Genomic DNA, 19,274 nt, shown 5'->3' with positions numbered 1-19,274 from the left:
GCAAAGAAATGTTTTTGTTTTCTTTTTCCTACTGGCCGGTCCGACGATCATGACCTGAGATTTTTGGGTATTCATTTTCAAATCTAATGAAGTCGCCGAAGGAGGACAATAGTCTGTTGAGGGCCACACCTGAGCGTGCCAAAAGAACGGCGTCGTCCGCGTACAAGAGGACCGGAATCTTGGTCTCCCCTGCACGCGGAACGTCCACCGTTGAATCAGCCAGAGCTGGCTCAAAGCATTTATATATAGTGTAAAGAGGAGGGGGGCAAGGATACACCCTTGCCGCACCCCCCTCTCCGACTTGAAATAACTGGTGCACCTCCCCTCCCGAGTGACTCTAACTGAGGCCAGTAAGCCACAATGAAGGTCAGCAAAAAAGCTAACCAGCGGGGGGTCAATACCCATCGTCCAAAAGGACCCTCCATAGCCTCGACCTATTGACCAGGTCGAATGCTGAGGAGAGGTCCATAAAGGCCATATACAAAGACCCCTCCCTCGCAGTCGTATATTTGCTGATAAGCAGTTGAAGGTTTAAGCATTGATCCAGTGTGCTCCTTTTCGCCCTGAAGCCGTACTGGGCATTAGACAGGGTTCCTCTACCTTCTAGCCATGTTGTCAATCTACCTAAAATGACTCTGCCCAAGATTTTAACGGCAGAGTCTATTAGGGAAATAGGCCTATAACAGGCAGGATCACCCCTTTGGCCTTTTTTAAAAATTGGAATAATGGTGGACTTTGCCCAAGACTCAGGAAAGTTGTTATCTCTTGAGGCATTAAAAACATTGGTCAATATCCTGGCCCAAAATTTCGGGGCACACTTATATAGGTCCGCAGGAACCCCGTCCGGGCCCGGGGCCTAATTTTTAAGTGTCTCATTTATTGCTTTTTCCACGTCTTCCTCCCCGAAGGCCAAAACTGGCCCAACATGGTGAAAAGATAAAGTCTCCTGTGTAGGCCCATGGGTTGACTGGCTATAAATGCTTCCAAAGTGGGCAAGCCACTGCTCATCTGGAATAGTACATTCCACACCATGGTTCTCCACCCCAGAAAAATAGGGCTGATTAATAACCGCCCAAAATTTGGAACTGTCCCGCAAGACTTCTTCTGATTGCAGGTCAGTCCAGGCCTCTTCCTTAATCTGAGTTTTACGACCCTGAATGGCCTGTTTGTATTGTTTCCTGAGGGTTACTATATGTGCTCTATTTCTGGGTGTTTCCTTCAATGCTTTTAAAAGAGCAGAGTGTGCCTTGGAGCAGTTTGAGTCAAACCATCTTTTTCCTGTTTGCCCACCTGGTTGGGTTTTGGCCATTAAATCAATATTCACTTGTTGGCATATAATATTAAATGCCTCAACTATCCTGGTATTGGGGCCAACATGGTCTAGGCAAATGCCCACCTCCACTTCAACCTTGGCCAAGACATCTTGTAAAAAAGTGACCGGGTCACTTTGGCCCATTTCAATCTCCTGCCCTGATCTTTTGGTAACAGGTCCGTTGCACATGATGCCTGTATGTCTTTAAAGTCCAATAACCCCCCTGGGGCAACCTCTAATATCACGGGGTTATGGTCACTAAAGACGGAGTCTTCTACCCTGTAATTTAAAACCATAGACAAAATAAATGAAGATAAAAAAAATATAATCAATGACTGTTCCTGTATCTTTTCCTTTAAATGTAAAAGGCCTGTGCCCATCTACACAGCAGCCTGATTCATAGAGGTTGAAGGAGGCCAAAAGGCTCTCCAAAACCTCGCCTTGTTTCGTGTGTTCGAAATGCGTGGGCAACGAGTAAGAAGGCCCCCCATTATCTTCCAAGGTGCACTCCAGGCTGCATGGGTGAATATTGAAGTCCCCCATAAGGATGACCTCGAAACTATTATGTGACACTCTGTACTTGTCTAAAAATTCCCCAAGGGATTCTAGATGCTGATTTAGACTTACACTGTCTGGTGAATTATAAAAGTTAATAAGTAACAGTGGGGGAATTCGCAACCGACAATTCTACTACTAAACAATTTTGAGAACCTGATTCTAGCTGTTTTGCTGATCCTTTCATATTCAATTAGACTAATAGGGCTAAGCCTCCCTTCGCCCTGTGGTGCCAGGAAAAGTTTATCTGGTTACTGTGTCGTCCATGGTCACTTTTGGTATGCAAGTATTGTATCCAGCTCGCAAGTCAGACAGTCAGACGGCAATATGGCCTTCATTGAATATCTCTTCTATACGAATTAATACTTTAAGCAGACTAAAGTGTTCGAGGCATGTGGGCTGCTGAATTCATATCTGTGCATAGATCGCCACCTAGTGTTGGGTCCGGATGATTGCACATTGTTGTCCTGGAAGAGTCTTCGAAGTATCACGAGATAGGTGGCTCCTCCCCTGGACTACAGTGCGCATGGGCATCGCCTCCATCCCCAGATTGTTTTTTTTCCGCCATTGGGTTCGGATGTGCTTCAGTTCCCTCTATCGGAATCGATAGTTGTTTAACTTTCCTTAAGTGAGACCAAAAGGTCTTTAGGTCTCGCGTCGGTATTGTTCATCGTTCGGGTTGGTTTATTCATCGGCTCCTAACACTTGCTGCCCTTCCGCGTGCTGTCGGCACGGACGGACCTACACGACGCTCCAGACTACTTCAACATGGAACGAACTCCGTTTAAGAGGTGCCCAGTGTGCGCCTCAAAGTATTCTCACCTCGACGTGCACCCAGTGTGCAACAGATGCTTATCGCCGGACCACGACGAGGCCAGGTGCATGGCCTGCTCCAAGTTCCGGTCGAAGAAGACACTCAAGCTACGTCGGGCCGCAAGGCTGCAGGCCCAGTTGTCGGCACCCCCTCCAGCCAACATCTTTGAGGAAGATGCTGAAGACGACACCGTCCTACAGGTTTCGGACTCTAACCCGGCGTCGGAGGACGAGGACTACGACGCGGGAGATGAGGAGTTCGAGGAAGTCGTCGAGGAGGTAGGGGACGACGACGGGGCCATTGCCACCGTGGAGGATAGCTCCGAAGAAGAGCATCCTCATGCTGACTCCGGGGCAGCACCCCAGCATAAGGCCCAGGTCGAGGGATCGCCTTCGGGCCTTACCCAAGACCTCAATACTCGTCCCACAGCCCCGCCTCCGGGCCCGGCCACGGACATTGGTGATGCGCCACTCCCGGTACAGAAACTGAAAGTGAAGCCATCTGGGTCAACACCATCGGTATCGAAACCGAAAGTGAAAGTGCAAGTCGCACTGGTGGGATCTAAGGCTACAGAGGCCTCGGCGCCGAAGACATCCAAGATGGCCGCCGAGATCAAAAGCCACGCCAAAATGGTCGACCCGAAGACCCCCGTGTCGAAGCCGAAGGCGAAAACGCCCGACTCGGCTGCGTCGGCGCCGAAGCTGGTCGACGCTCTGAAGAGCCGCGTCGACGCCAAAAAGGTCAGTGACCCTAAGAAGCCCTCCAAAAAACGTCAGGACGACCCAAAGTCTCTGACTGCACCGCTCCCGGTCGACAAAGCCAAGGGTGGTGCTGTGTCGGCTCCGAAGACTACGCCTTTAGTCGCCGACCCGACTCCGGACTCGGAGGAATCACTCGAGCCGGTCCAGCCCTCCCCCTCCTTTACCAAGAAGGTCACGGAGTCCCTTCAGCGTATTCGGGAGGAAGCAGGGGCTCTCGAGCCGAAGGATGTGGCGCCGAAGCCTCCACAGATACCGGCGAAGGCGCAGACGCCGATTCACTACACGCTGCCGCCCAAGACGGTGCCGAAGGCTTTTGCACCGAAACATGGGCCCGGGGTGCCCTTGAAGCAGGTTTCGACGCCGAAGGCATCCTTGGTGGTGCCGCGGCACCAGCCACTGGCAGAGGAGGAGCGTCGGGAAGTTGTCATCGACGCCAACACTGGCAAGCTCTCTCTCCTTAAAAGGAAGATCACCCCGGAGCCTGTGTTGGAGCATTTTCATATTCCACTCAAAAAGAAGTTGGACTCTGCGGGCGCTTCTGCCCCTATGGAGCCTACATCTCCACAAGGTTTGGATCTCTCCCCCGCTCCCTCTAACGCTGGAGAGGGTGACGGGGATGGGGAGGAGGAGTACAATTATCCAGCCTACTCGGATCCAGAAGAGGTCAATGAGCCATGGTCTGCTGGAGGCGACCCTGAGGACCCTCAGTCAGGACACGAGCCGCAGCTTTTTGCTGCAAAAACTTCCCCAACAGAGGACTCTGCAGCCTTCAACGCTCTAATTGAGAGAGCTGCGGCCAACCATGATGTCGACCTCCATGCGGACCCTGTGGATGTCGATTTTCTGTTTGACACTTTCTCAGTGGCTGAAAAGACTGTCAAGACATTGCCAATGCTCAAGGGGGTGATAAAGCATGCGCCTGAGGTTTTCAAGGAGCCCACCCGGGCAAGAGTCATCAATCCTCGTATTGATAAAAAAATATAAAGCGGCGCCCACTGACCCGACGTACATCAAGGGACAGTTGCCACTGGACTCTTTGGTTGTCTCCAACGCACGTAAGCGGGCGAACTCACAGACCACGGGTGATGCTCCTCCCCCAGACAAAGAATCGAAAGTCTTTGAAGCCTCAGGGAAGCGTATTGCTGCGCAGGCAGCTAATATTTGGCGCATTTCAAACACACAGGCCCTACTTGCACGCTACGATAGGGCACACTATGACACCCTAGAAACACTTCTACAGCACTTACCTGATCAGTACAAGGAGGGAGCTGAGATGTTAATTCAGGAGGGGAAGCTTATCACCAACGCTTCCATTAAGTGCGCACTGGACGTGGCTGATACTGCCTCCAGGGCTATAAACACTAGCGTGCTACTGCGGAGGCATGCATGGCTTAGAATATCAGGCTTTAAACCAGACATACAGACTACCATCCTGAACCAAACAGTTAATCCAGACCACCTGTTTGGACCGGAAGTGGATGCAGCCCTTGAAAAGATGAAAAAAGACACTGACACTGCTAAATCTATGGGTGCCCTACAGTCCCAGCAGTTTCGGAGTGGTTCCTTTCGCCGCTCCAATAACAGAGGCACCTCAAGGGGTCAGGCATCGCAATCCACGCAGTACTATAAAAGCAACACCCAATCCTCATACACCAACAAGGGTAGAGGTGGTTACAGGGGCAACAACATCAAAGGCAGAGGACGTGGAAATAACAACTCCAGGTCCTCCACCGCCAACAAACAGTGACGCCTTGTCGCTGCCCCCCGACCACTCAACACCGGTCGGGGGGAGACTCCAGCAGTTCCTGCCCGCGTGGAAATCCATCACCACGGACAGGTGGGTCAAATCTCTTATCCAGTACGGTTACTGTCTGGAACTCACTTCCACTCCTCCAAACATACCTCCAAGAAACCGTCCTATGTCCGGCGAGCACTTGCACTTGTTGCAGCAAGAAGTCCAAGTCATGCTGCAAAAAGGGGCAGTAGAGCTCGTTCCACTGCAGGAAAGGGGAACAGGGGTGTACTCTCTGTACTTTCTGATCCCCAAGAAGGACGGATCCCTCAGGCCCATCTTGGACCTCAGGCCCCTCAACTGGTACATTCTTTCAGAACATTTCCATATGCTCACCTTGCAGCAGGTTCTCCCTCTGCTTCGGCAGGGGGACTTCCTGGCTACACTGGATCTCAAGGATGCATACTTTCACATTCCCCTGCATCCTTCACACAGGAAGTACCTAAGGTTCACCATTCAGGACCAGCACTACCAGTTCAGGGTTCTGCCTTTTGGTGTCACCACGGCGCCCAGGGTCTTTACCAAGTGCCTGGCGACCGTGGCGGCGCATCTAAGACGTCAAAACATCCACGTCTACCCCTATCTGGACGACTGGCTCATTCAGGCACAGTCGGAACAACAGTGCGCCGACCACGTGTCCCGCACCATTCATCTCCTACACGATCTGGGATTCTCACTGAATTACCCAAAATCCCATCTCCAGCCCGCCCACATACGGCAGTATCTGGGCGCGACGATAAACACTCTGGCGGCCACTGCGCAGCCAAATTCAGTGAGGGTCGCCAGTATTCAGAAGCTGATCCAACGATTCAGACCTCAGCACTCGCTTCCAGCGAAGGTGTTCATGCAGTTGATAGGCATGATGGCCTCCTGCATCTCCATTGTCCCGCACGCGAGGTTACATATGCATCCGCTTCAGGAGTGCCTAGCACGTCAGTGGACTCAGGCTCACGGGCAACTAACAGACCTAGTGTTGGTGAGCGGTCGGGCGTACAACTCTCTGCATTGGTGGAATCCACAAAACCTTTGCAAGGGCCGACCGTTCCAAGAGCCTGTGCCACAGATTATCCTGACAACGGACGCTTCTCTCCAGGGATGGGGAGCGCATGTACTCCACTACACAGTGCAGGGACTATGGACACTACAGCAAAGGAAGATGCACATCAATGTATTGGAACTGATGGCAATCTTCATGGCCTTAAAGGCATTCAAAGTATATCTGTGCAACAAGGTCGTGTTGATCCGGACGGACAACATGACGGCCATGTACTACATTCAGAAACAGGGGGACACACACTCTCCGCAGCTGTCTCATCTGGCTCAGAGCATGTGGAAGTGGGCCATTCAAAGGAACATTTTCCTAATGGCAGAACATCTCCCAGGCAAGGACAATCAGATGGCGGACCTGCTCAGCAGGCACAGCCACCAAATGCACGAGTGGGAGATACATCCATCAGTACTCCAACCGTACTTCCTAAGGTGGGGTCATCCAGAGATAGACCTGTTCGCCACAAAGGAGAACGCAAAATGCCAAAGCTTCGCCGCCAGGTTCCCACACCCGCAATCGCAGGGCAATGCGATATGGATGAACTGGTCAGGCAGATTTGCGTACGCTTTTCCCCCAGCACCTCTGATACCGCTGGTGGCGCGCAAGCTCAGGCAGCACTCGATGTCTCTCATCCTGGTTGCTCCAACGTGGGCTCGCCAACCATGGTACACCACGTTTCTGGAACTTTCCGTGCTACCGCATCAAAGGCTTCATCTCACGCCCAGCCTTCTGACGCAGAGCCATGGCGACATTCAGCACCCAGATCCGCAACAGCTCAACCTGGCGATCTGGCTCCTGAAGTCCTAGAGTTTGGCTACCTCAATCTTCCCCCGGATTGCATGAACATCATTCGGGAGGCAAGAAAGCCCACTACTAGAGCATGTTATGCGGCTAAATGGAAGCGGTTTGTCATTTATTGTGCGAGCCACGACATTGACCCGCTGGATGCTTCCATTCAGAACATCATTTGTTACCTGTTCCATCTGTACCGATGCAATCTGGCGTATACTTCCATCCGCATTCACCTGTCTGCAATGGCCGCATACCTCCAGAATAGGCAACACCTTTCACTTTTCAAGGTGCCTGCTATCAAGGCATTTCTGGAAGGACTTAAAAGAGTCATTCCACCACGGACACCACCAGCTCCAGAATGGAACCTCAATGTGGTTCTTACAAGGCTGATGGGTCCTCCTTTCGAGCCACTGCACTCTTGTGAGCTTCAGTTTCTGACTTGGAAGGTGGCTTTCTTAGTAGCAATTACATCGCTACGGAGGGTTAGCGAGTTGCAGGCCCTCACCATCCAAGAGCCCTTCTTCCAAGTCCATGCTAACAGGGTGGTGCTTTGCACTAACCCTAAATTTCTACCCAAGGTTGTGTCTCAATTCCACATGAACCAGACAATCGAGTTGCCGGTGTTCTTTCAAAATCCTGAGTCGCTGGCGGAGCGGATGCTCCACACCCTTGATGTTAAAAGGGCACTCATGTATTACATTGACAGGACCAAGGATTTCAGAAAGACTAAGCAGCTTTTCGTTGCCTTTGCATCACACCACAAGGGTAACGCTATTTCCAAGGCTGGTATTGCTAGGTGGATTGTGAAATGTATACAGATCTGTTACGCTAAGGCTAAACGCACTCTTACAATTCCACCAAGAGCCCACTCCACCAGAAAGTTGGGGGCCTCTATGGCTTTCCTTGGGAACATTCCCTTAGAGGATATATGTAGAGCAGCCACATGGTCTACCACACATACTTTTACTAAACATTACTGTGTAGACGTGCACTCTAAACAGCAGGCAGCTGTGGGCCAGGCTGTTCTCAAGACACTTTTCCAAACTGCTGCAGCTGGCACGGGCGGCCGCCAATAAGAGGGGGACTGCTATGTATTCTATGCACAGATATGAATTCAGCAGCCCACATGCCTCGAACTGCAAATGCTACTTACCAGTATGCATCTGTTCTTGGCATGTAGGGCTGCTGACATTCATATCGCCCGCCCTCCTCCCCGGCGCCTGTAGCAGCTGCAGAATTCAGATATATGCTCATAGCATGGTCATCACTCACATAGTTCACTCCATCTCGGCCACAATGGCTAAAAACAATCTGGGGATGGAGGCGATGCCCATGCGCACTGTAGTCCAGGGGAGCAGCCACCTATCTCGTGATACTTCGAAGACTCTTCCAGGACAACAATGTGCAATCATCCGGACCCAACACTAGGCGGCGATCTATGCACAGATATGAATGTCAGCAGCCCTACATGCCAAGAACAGATGCATACTGGTAAGTAGCATTTGCAATATTCTTTTGCAAAAATCTGTGCCACTGACATCATCAAAAGAAACCTATGATCTGCAAGTTGCAAGGACATCTGCAGAGATACATGCATTATTATCAACAAACTGCCCTGTATATTTCGCAGAAATGTTAAGTCAAATCTTAAACATGTCTGATACTAGTGGCATCGCACATGTATTTAAGACAATTTTTTCGGGACTGTTAGCACCATTTGAAGCAGTCCTCGGCATTTTCCCAAAGTTCGTGCACTCTGTGTTCGGCGGCCTGCCTCTCATCTTGGGACTCGTAGCAGGAATACTATTTTTATTTCTTCTGCTCCGATATGGCAAGTCCAATAACCGGCGATACCCAGAACCTCATAAAACAGACGGTTCGTGCCCAGAGGTATCATGAGAGGATAACAGATTCTCGGCCTGGCTCGTTTAAGAGATCTGAATACGACATGGCTTCTCTCGTTCAGACCAATCTGGAAAGATTGCATCTTACCTGTTCTACGATGCCTGATTTGCGGAAAGGAATGCATGTTAGACATTTGTCTTACACTTCCATCAGTCCTGCCATCGGATATCGACACCTTGCTAGGTCCTGTAACGGCTCATGCATTGTGTTGCCCCCAACGGCTACAGATCCTGATGACGGCATTCATTGAGATCTCACCAGTAAGTCTAACTGAGGGTGAGGTACGAGAAACACCAGGCACACAGGTACCATCTGATATGACCATTGCCAACGCTGACGGCAATGCTTCTCATCTATGCACATTTGATCTGCTGGATCAAGTGGTTCCACTTTCACCTACTGTGGTAGACGATTTCTTTGTATGCCTAGACGACTTGATGTTTTCTCCTGACACCGAGAATAACTTTTGAGTCATGCACACAGTGTTCTCTGAACTCTGGCCTTCATTTTTTCAAAACAATGACTTCTAACATTTGGAACTATATTTCCACAACTAAGTTGTAGTTTTTCTCTCTTTCCAAAACACTGAACTTTTGGCACAGACTAATCTGCTTAAAGTAGAACTATTCCTAGAGAACAATTCATCTTTGAAAACTGACTAAAAGAATTATTTTAGCCTCATCCCTATTAATAGTAATATTGCTATGACATGTTATGCTATGAAATGATCTCGACTTTTTTCTTCTGTATTTTAAGAGACGTTATCATAAATGTAATCTCATGATTCTTTTCAAATGGCATAAATTAGACTAAATACTGTATGCTTAGAAATGTTTCCCTTACGTATATTGTGTACTGTAGAAACTGCTAAAAAATAAAATTCTGCATACCCAGTACAAATGCATATTCTTTGCATTGGGGTGGGATTGTAAACACTAGCTTTAGATATGTTCAGTGCTTGCTAGGTTAGCTTTATTGAACTTAATATCCGTGGAGGGGGTGTTGTAAATAAATCTCGGACCCTAGTATACATTTCCAGATTCATGTCCTTATATAGGTATACTTTATCATTTCCTTATATAGGCATAGAAATCATTACCATATTTGGCTTCAACCATACAGCCCAAATACGGCATGGATACTTCCACTAAGCTCCAAGAATTAACAACGTTTTCTTGGAAAAACCCGCCTTCAGCAGCTCGGGACTTCCCCCTGCTTGAATATTAAGTTCTCCTAGAACTCCCGGCGTTTTCCAAGAAATGAGCCTTTGAATGACGTTATTAAGTCCAAACATGCGTCAAACTCAGCACCTTCAAAGTATAAATATGCTTTGATTTGCCTAAACAAACACACAGTGGTTTGGAGCAGATAGACTATCTACTTGCCCGACGCCCTGCAGCAGCAAGTGCCGAAGGAAGCCGACCCTCCAGCTGACGCACTGCAAGACTCTGTCATTTCTCCTGCTGAGAAATCCAGCTCCAGTGTTTCCAGGCTACACTTGCGGGTATCTGGGAAATCGAGTCCCGAGAACGAGATACAAGATCTCCTTAATTCTAGAGCCAAAGGTACGGAGCTGATTAGACCTCTTAGAGAATTATTGGAATCAGATTCCTGGCAGAGAACTCCAAAAACTTAAGCTACTCCTCTTATACTCCCTCCCTCTTGACTTAGGTTAGGTACACCGGGGTAGGCGTGTTTAGAAGCACCAGTTGAGTATTTTAGTCATCCTTTTATCGTTGTATGTATTTTATGTATTTTATACATTTTATGCACTTTATGGCTTAGAAATAATATCATGCTTTTACAGTACTACTTTAGAATACTGTTCGTATTATATGCCTTGTACTTCATAGTAAGCTTTACTATTGTAGCAGTTCATTTTCAATCCTTCAGAAAGAAGACTGTTCAATAAATACCTTTTTATTGAAAACGCCTGTCTCTCTATTTCTCTTGCACCTCTGGTGAAACTAAGCATGCACGATTGACTGAGTGAAATAGTTATCTATTGTTTCCGCGACTCTAGAGATTTGATTTCTTATTCTTGGGAAACAAAGTTGTCATGTTTTATGCGGTTGTCAGAAACTATTCCCTTCTTGTTTATTCGAGAAAGTTTCTAGTGACCTCTGAGCTAGCTGGCACTCAAAATTAAGTCTAATATACCCGGTAGAGACCTAGTAGACCTCAGTCCTACGTCTAAGCTACAGGAGATATTATTCCAATGTGCAGAGCCTATTGGGAATATGGGAACTACACTACAGTGTGTTTCAATGATCGACGTTCGGCTGAGAGCTATCATCCCTCTCCTTACTTGGATGAGCCTTCAACCCAGGAAAACTTGCTTTTTTGGTACACAGAGGACTCAAAAGTAAAATTAATCGTGTTGGTCGCTTGAGGTTTCTCTAGCCATAATGATCTGGCAAGCGCAATACTCCTGAAACTTCTTTCACCTTGACTTAGATATTACTCCTAAACTATTTTAAAGTGGTTGTAATTTAATACATGCCCTGGCGCGCTTTCTTTGCATTTTCTGATTAGCAACTATGTCAGAGATGCATAGGTCACCGCACCGAATGTGAAGCGTTACTGAAGTACTAGTTACTTTATTTCGCTTGCTTGAGTGGGTAACACCTAAGTGAAGAAAGGCCGACACTTGCACATCCCAGAGGAAGGAGGATAAAATGCCACGCATTTTGAAAACTAGGAATTGTGAAGACTTCAGGAGGATTCATTTGTTGGCTTTCCTCCAGAACACACGAAAAATGGATTATTACTGTTGAGGTTTGGGAGAGGCATCATGACGCACTAGAAGTGTTGCCTCTCGTTAGTAACGGCCCTTCCTTACTAGACAGTCCATAACAAGCATTTACAATGCAATGGTCTCGGCATTATTAAAGGTAGAGCTATTGGCATTGCGCATGACATTTATTTTTTTACATTTTAAATAAATGGCATTGTCATTTGCAATGCCAATAGGTTAATCGCTCGCAAATGCATGACCTATTGCATTTGCACCCACACAGAGCCACACACACACAGCCACCCACACACATACAGAGCCACCCACACAGAGCCCCACACACACACACACACAGAGCCCCACACACACACAGAGCCCCCCCCCACACACACACAGAGCCCCCCCCACACACAGAGCCCCCCCACACAGCCCCCCCACACACACCCCCCCCCACACACAGCCCCCCACACACAGCCCCCCCCACACACAGCCCCCCCCACACACAGCCCCCCCACACACAGCCCCCCACCCACAGCCCCCCCCCACACACAGCCCCCCACCCACACACACACAGAGCCCCACACACACACAGAGCCCCACACACACACAGAGCCCCACACACACAGCCCCACACACACACAGAGCCCCACACACACACAGCCCCACACACACACAGCCCCACACACACACAGCCCCACACACACACAGCCCCACACACACACAGCCCCACACACACACAGCCCCACACACACACAGCCACACACACAGCCCCACACACACACACACACACAGCCCCACACACACACACAGCCCCACACACACACACAGCCCCACACACACAGCCCCACACACACACAGCCCCACACACACACAGCCCCACACACACACAGCCCCACACACACACAGCCCCACACACACACAGCCCCACACACACACACAGCCCCACACACACACAGCCCCACACACACACACAGCCCCACACACACACAGCCCCACACACACACAGCCCCACACACACACAGCCCCACACACACACAGCCCCACACACACACAGCCCCACACACACAGCCCCACACACACAGCCCCACACACACACAGCCCCACACACACACAGCCCCACACACACACACAGCCCCACACACACACAGCCCCACACACACACTCAGCCCCACACACACACAGCCCCACACACACACACACACACAGCCCCACACACACACACAGCCCCACACACACACACAGCCCCACACACACAGCCCCACACACACACAGCCCCACACACACACAGCCCCACACACACACAGCCCCACACACACACAGCCCCACACACACACAGCCCCACACACACACACAGCCCCACACACACACAGCCCCACACACACACAGCCCCACACACACACAGCCCCACACACACACAGCCCCACACACACAGCCCCACACACACAGCCCCACACACACACAGCCCCACACACACACAGCCCCACACACACACAGCCCCACACACACACAGCCCCACACACACAGCCCCACACACACACTCAGCCCCACACACACACTCAGCCCCACACATAGCCACACGCACACTCAGCCCCACACACAGCCCCACGCACACTCAGCCCCACACACAGCCCCACACACAGCCACACACACACACACACACACAGCCCCCACACACCCAGAGCCCCACACACACCCAGAGCCCCAAACACACCCAGAGCCCCACACACACCCAGAGCCCCCCCACACACACAGCCCCACACAAACACACACAGAGCCCCCCACACACACAGAGCCCCCCACACACACAGAGCCCCCCCACACACACAGAGCCCCCCCACACACACACAGAGCCCCCCCACACACACACAGAGCCCCCCCCCCACACACACAGAGCCCCCCACACACACACAGAGCCCCCCCCACACACACAGAGCCCCCCCACACACAGAGCCCCCCCACACACACACAGCCCCCCTACACACACACACAGAGCCCCCACACACCCAGAGCCACACCCAGAGCCGCACACACACCCAGAGCCCCCACACCCCCCCACACACACACAGAGTCCCCACACACCCCCCCACACACACAGAGCCCCCCCCCACACACAGAGCCCGAGCCCCCCACGCACACACAGAGCCCACCCCACACACACACCCAGAGCCACACACACACCCAGAGCCCCCCCCACACACACACACAGAGACACATCCACACCGAGCCCCACACACACCCACCCAGAGCCACACACACCCACCCAGAGCCACACACACACCCACCCAGAGCCACACACACACCCACCCAGAGCCACACACCCACCCAGAGCCACACACCCACCCAGAGCCACACACCCACCCAGAGCCACACACCCACCCAGAGCCACACACCCACCCAGAGCCACACACACACACCCAGAGCCACACACACACCCAGAGCCACACACACACCCAGAGCCACACACACACCCAGAGCCACACACACACACCCAGAGCCCCACACACACACCCAGAGCCCCACACACACACCCAGAGCCCCACACACACACCCAGAGCCCCACACACACACCCAGAGCCCCACACACACACCCAGAGCCCCACACACCTACCCAGAGCCCCACACACACCTACCCAGAGCCCCACACACACCTACCCAGAGCCCCACACACACCTACCCAGAGCCCCACACACACCTACCCAGAGCCCCACACACACCTACCCAGAGCCCCACACACACCTACCCAGAGCCCCACACACACCTACCCAGAGCCCCACACACACCTACCCAGAGCCCCACACACACCTACCCAGAGCCCCACACACACCTACCCAGAGCCCCACACACACCTACCCAGAGCCCCACACACACCTACCCAGAGCCCCACACACACCTACCCAGAGCCCCACACACATCTACCCAGAGCCCCACACACACACACACCTACCCAGAGCCACACACACACACCTACCCAGAGCCACACACACACACCCAGAGCCACACACACACACCCAGAGCCACACACACACACACAGAGCCACACACACGCACACCCAGAGCCACACACACACACACACCCAGAGCCACACACACACACACGCACACCCAGAGCCACACACACACCCAGAGCCACACACACACACCCAGAGCCACACACACACACCCAGAGCCACACACACACCCAGAGCCACACACACACCCAGAGCCACACACACACCCAGAGCCACACACACACCCAGAGCCACACACACACACACCCAGAGCCACACACACACACACCCAGAGCCACACACACACCCACACACACCCAGTGCCACACACACACACAGTGCCCCCCACACACACACACCCAGAGCCACACACACACACACCCAGAGCCACACACACACCCAGAGCCACACACACACCCAGAGCCACATACACACGCAGGGAAGCATGCACAGCCAGGGGAGTAAGCACAGCCAGGGGGCAGGGAAGCGAGCACAGCCAAGGGCAGGGGAGCAAGCACAGCCAGGGGGCAGGGGAGCAAGCACAGCCAGGGGGCAGGGGAGCAAGCACAGCCAGGGGGCAGGGGAGCAAGCACAGCCAGGGGGCAGGGGAGCAAGCACAGCCAGGGGGCAGGGGAGCAAGCACAGCCAGGGGGCAGGGGAGCAAGCACAGCCAGGGGGCAAGGAAGCAAGCACAGCCAGGGGGCAGGGAAGCAAGCACAGCCAGGGGGCAGGGAAGCAAGCACAGCCAGGGGGCAGGGAAGCAAGCACAGCCAGGGGCAGGGGAGCAAGCACAGCCAGGGGGCAGGGGAGCAAGCACAGCCAGTAATTATAAAATAAAAAATAAAAACACTGGCGTTGAATGAAACTTGTGTAAGGATGTGCTCCTTGTGAAAGGGCAAAATGTAGTCAGACCCACTGCGCAGCCCCATGACGTATGCTGTAGTGGTTGCAAGGAAAATGTGAATGAAGAACAGACCAGTGGATGAAGTGAGGAGGATGACGGGCCTTAAGTAAAGTATATGCAGAGGCGCAACTAGAGCCAAATTTCGGGGGTGGGGGGGCTAATTCTTCCAGCTATAGTCAAGAGTGGAGATGAAGGGGTGAAAAAACATCAAAGCCTCGTTAACACCTAAATGGTCTTTTAAAGACCTGTGAAGTACTCGGGTGCGGCTGCGATGAGATTCACACCGCCCTGACTCCGGCTCCACTGGGTGTGGCTGCGTGTCCAGATCCTGAGTGGCATCAGAGGGAACGCAGGCCCGGGACAGATGAAGGTGACCCCAGATGCTGTGCCCGTCCTGCCGGGAGACGCCAACAGATAAGCAGAGCTCCTGCCCGAGATAATAAACCCGCAAGGCCGGCGCAAGACCTGCGGCAGCGAGGCCTCGACGGAAGCGGCCCACGTGGCGCTTGAGGGAACAGACCCCCATAAAAGACAAAGGGGAGATGAAAGGCGCCTAGAACAACAGACGTGTGTGCGCCTTGAAGGTTATGAGGCTGCAAGCAGGGAGGAGAGAGGTTGGTGGGGGAAGGCACCCTGAGCTCGTCACTGCCTGATGGGGTCACTGCCAGTCACCCAGCAAAGAGGCAACTGGGGCAGTGGACGGTAGAGCCTTAAAGTAGCTGGAAATTGCTGAGGCTGGCATAGAAAGCGCTACTGCATCGTAAGAGCAAGGAAGTGTTGGCCCTTTCAGCTATCCGTACCCGAGAGAGCGAGTCTCTGCCCCGGGATTCCATCTTGGGTCTTTCCTGCTTTACACACACACTACAGCCAGAGTGAGAACCAATGGCGTTCCACAGATACATTCCTTGACCAGCGGTGCGAGGCAGGGGTGTCACTTCACAGCCCTCCTGTTCCCGCTGGCTGCAGAACTGCTACCTTTGTGAATGAGGACAGACGCCCCAAATGCCTGGGTAAAGATGCGTCCCGGGTGGGAGGATGTCACCTCTCCATATGTAGACGACAAGATGTATATCTGGCAGACGACAGACCTTCTGGGACTGTTAGAGAGACTAATTAGACATGGATACTCTCATGAGTTGCGTATCAACAGGTTTACATCGATAGAATTCCCCTGGCCAATGGGCCACTCATCAGAAATATGCTGCCTGTTAAAGTTGTCTGAAGAAGGATTTTGTTACCCAGGCATACAAATCACGAGAAAGAAGCATTGCTTTATACAGGACAATTTATTGTCCCACCTGGAAAAATACAAGGCAGACGTATCGCACTGAAGAAAACTGTCCCTCCCCCAATGGGCTGGTCCGCTCTTTACAAAAAGATAATACACCCCAGCTTTGGGGGGGACGAGAGCGAGACGAAAGAAAAGCTGCGGAGGGAGGGAGGGGGGGGGGGGCGAGAGCGGGACGGAGGAGAGCTGTGGGTGGAGGGAAGGGGGGGCGAGAGCGGGACGGAGGAGGGCTGCGGGCAGAGTGGGGGCAAGAGCGGGACGAAGGAGAGCTGCGGAGGGAAGGGGGGGGCGAGAGCGGGACGAAGGAGGGCTACGGGCGGAGGGAAGGGGGTCGAGAGCGGGACGGAGGAGGACTGTGGGCACAGAGGCAAGAAAAACGACACAAACTGGGGGGCAGTTACCTCGTGGGGTGAGAGCGGGACGGAGAGCTGCGGGCGGAGGGAAGGGGAGGTGAGAGCGGGACGGAGGAGGGCTGTGGGCACAGAGGCAAGAAAAACGGCACAAACAGGGGGGGCAGTTACCTCGGTTCCTCGGTAGACGCTGCTCTCCTGGGTTTACCGAGCAGCAAAATGGCAGCTGCAAAGCTCCGAAAATTTCGGAATCGGGGACGTGTTTTGGCGTTCTGAGTGACTGATGACGTCACAGGTCGAAAGAACGCAAAGAAACACGCCCCCGAATCCGAAAGAGACGGGGCTTGAATGGAGTGATGCCCCTCTCCTCCAATGGCTGACCTCCGTTTAGGAAGCCAGCCAATGGAGGAGAGAGGCGGATTCAAGCCCCCATACTAGAAATCATTAAATCTCCTCCCGGAGACTGCGCAAGCACAGCCTTCGGTCCTCGACCTAAAAATGGGATATTGCGCTTCTGCCGATGCCCTGTGTGTTATGTGAATGCTTGCATTACGTGTACAAAAATCTAAATCTGATTTTCTTTTTACAGTCTTGTTGTGACATAACTTATCAGCCACAAACATGAACACTGTAATAAGTTATTGCATTTGGATTGTGCTAACACCATCCCTGCTGTCTGAGACAACAGCCAGTGTGACATGCTAGTCACGGATCAGAATTGCAGCTGGTGCGTTAACAGTGAAAACACACTTCATCTCCTCTGATCGTTTTAGCTGCAACGAATAGTCATTAGCAGAAAGGGAACATTTATTAATCATATTTACTTTTTTACGGCTGTAGTTTTTTTTACATGCTAGCACAAATATGTGCATGTTATTATCATACATTCTGCACTACAACTTTGCTAGAAAGTGACTCGCACTGAACTGCTTAAAGTATGTTTTTGCAACAATTACTATCTTCATAGTAGTGATACAATTCCACACTTTAGAGTCAGCATTTATTGTACTTGTCTTTAACCATGCTGTTTCATTTCAAGAGACCAATGATTTAAGCTTTTTGCGTCATGGGTTTTGAGGTGTCCATGCGTGATAAGATTTAAAATGACCTCTGCAATACATTAAAAGGCAAGTGCCCTTGGAGCGCCTTAACCTGATAAAGGAACTGTGCCTTGCCTTATTTTTCTGTGGTCTCAGAACTTATAGAAGACTTGCAGTATCCTAAAGAAGTATGGCAGAGGATACTTCATCCCATGAATAATGCATATATGTTTTGTCTTGCTTGTTTCTTCAAATATTTAGGGTCCTTCAATATGTGGTTTTGTTTTTATTAGGTTATGCCTCAGCTTCTGAATCATCTAAATGTTGACCGCATCGGAGATAGCATAGACTGGGGAACATTGGCTGTATTTACTTGTGCGGAAAACTGCGGTGATGAAAAAGAGTACTGCAAGGAATTCTTATGGAAGCAGGACTTGGCCACTGATCCAGTTTAACAAGCCATCCTGTTCCTTTTCCGAAGAAATTCCTTTTTTTCTGCGAGCCAAAGGAGTCAATAATTACCATGTTGACCATTTTCACAGCTTTGAGAATAATAAATAAGAAGCTGGAAAAAATGAAAAAGGGACTCCAAGACTGACCATGTATATAGATGTGTTTTAATGAAATTCTGTACATAAATGCTATCATTATTTATTTGAAGTTTTAAAAAAAAGTATAGATGTAGTTAATGTGTTTCTCATTTCGTAATTATAGTTTACTGACCCCCAAAGGAAAACCAAGAATTGTATTTTAGTGTTTTTAAAAAAAAAAAGAAAAAGTTAAAGGTTTTGGTGTTTCAGCTCAACTGGTGTTTCCATGTCAAAGTTTTAACTCCTTCTGTTTCCCTGCTTACAGCATCACTCGTTCCTGCTCAGGTTCTTTTTCTTTCTCCAAAAGAAGAACAGTAACACATAACTATATTTACAGAGTAGTGCTGTTGGGATGCAGCAGTAGGAGTGAAGGCACATGCAAACATTCTGATGTTAATT

The 19,274-nt window shown here is 51.1% G+C and overlaps 1 protein-coding gene across 1 annotated transcript in view; it reads left to right on the top strand.

Annotated features, from left to right (window-relative positions):
• PDCD2 (programmed cell death 2) overlaps positions 1-19,063 on the top strand; it is a 323,560-nt gene extending 304,497 nt beyond the window's left edge. The window contains exon 6 of the mRNA XM_086927106.1: positions 18,579-19,063. Within this exon, the coding sequence (XP_086783232.1) occupies positions 18,579-18,740 (162 nt within the window). The 3' untranslated portion in view covers positions 18,741-19,063. The remainder of the gene's footprint in view (positions 1-18,578) is intronic.
• The last annotated feature ends 211 nt before the right edge of the window (positions 19,064-19,274 follow it).

This window comes from Lissotriton vulgaris, chromosome 6 (genome assembly GCF_964263255.1).
Source record: "Lissotriton vulgaris chromosome 6, aLisVul1.2, whole genome shotgun sequence".
NCBI lineage: Eukaryota > Metazoa > Chordata > Amphibia > Caudata > Salamandridae > Lissotriton > Lissotriton vulgaris.
This window is presented reverse-complemented; position numbering and strand designations above follow the sequence as displayed.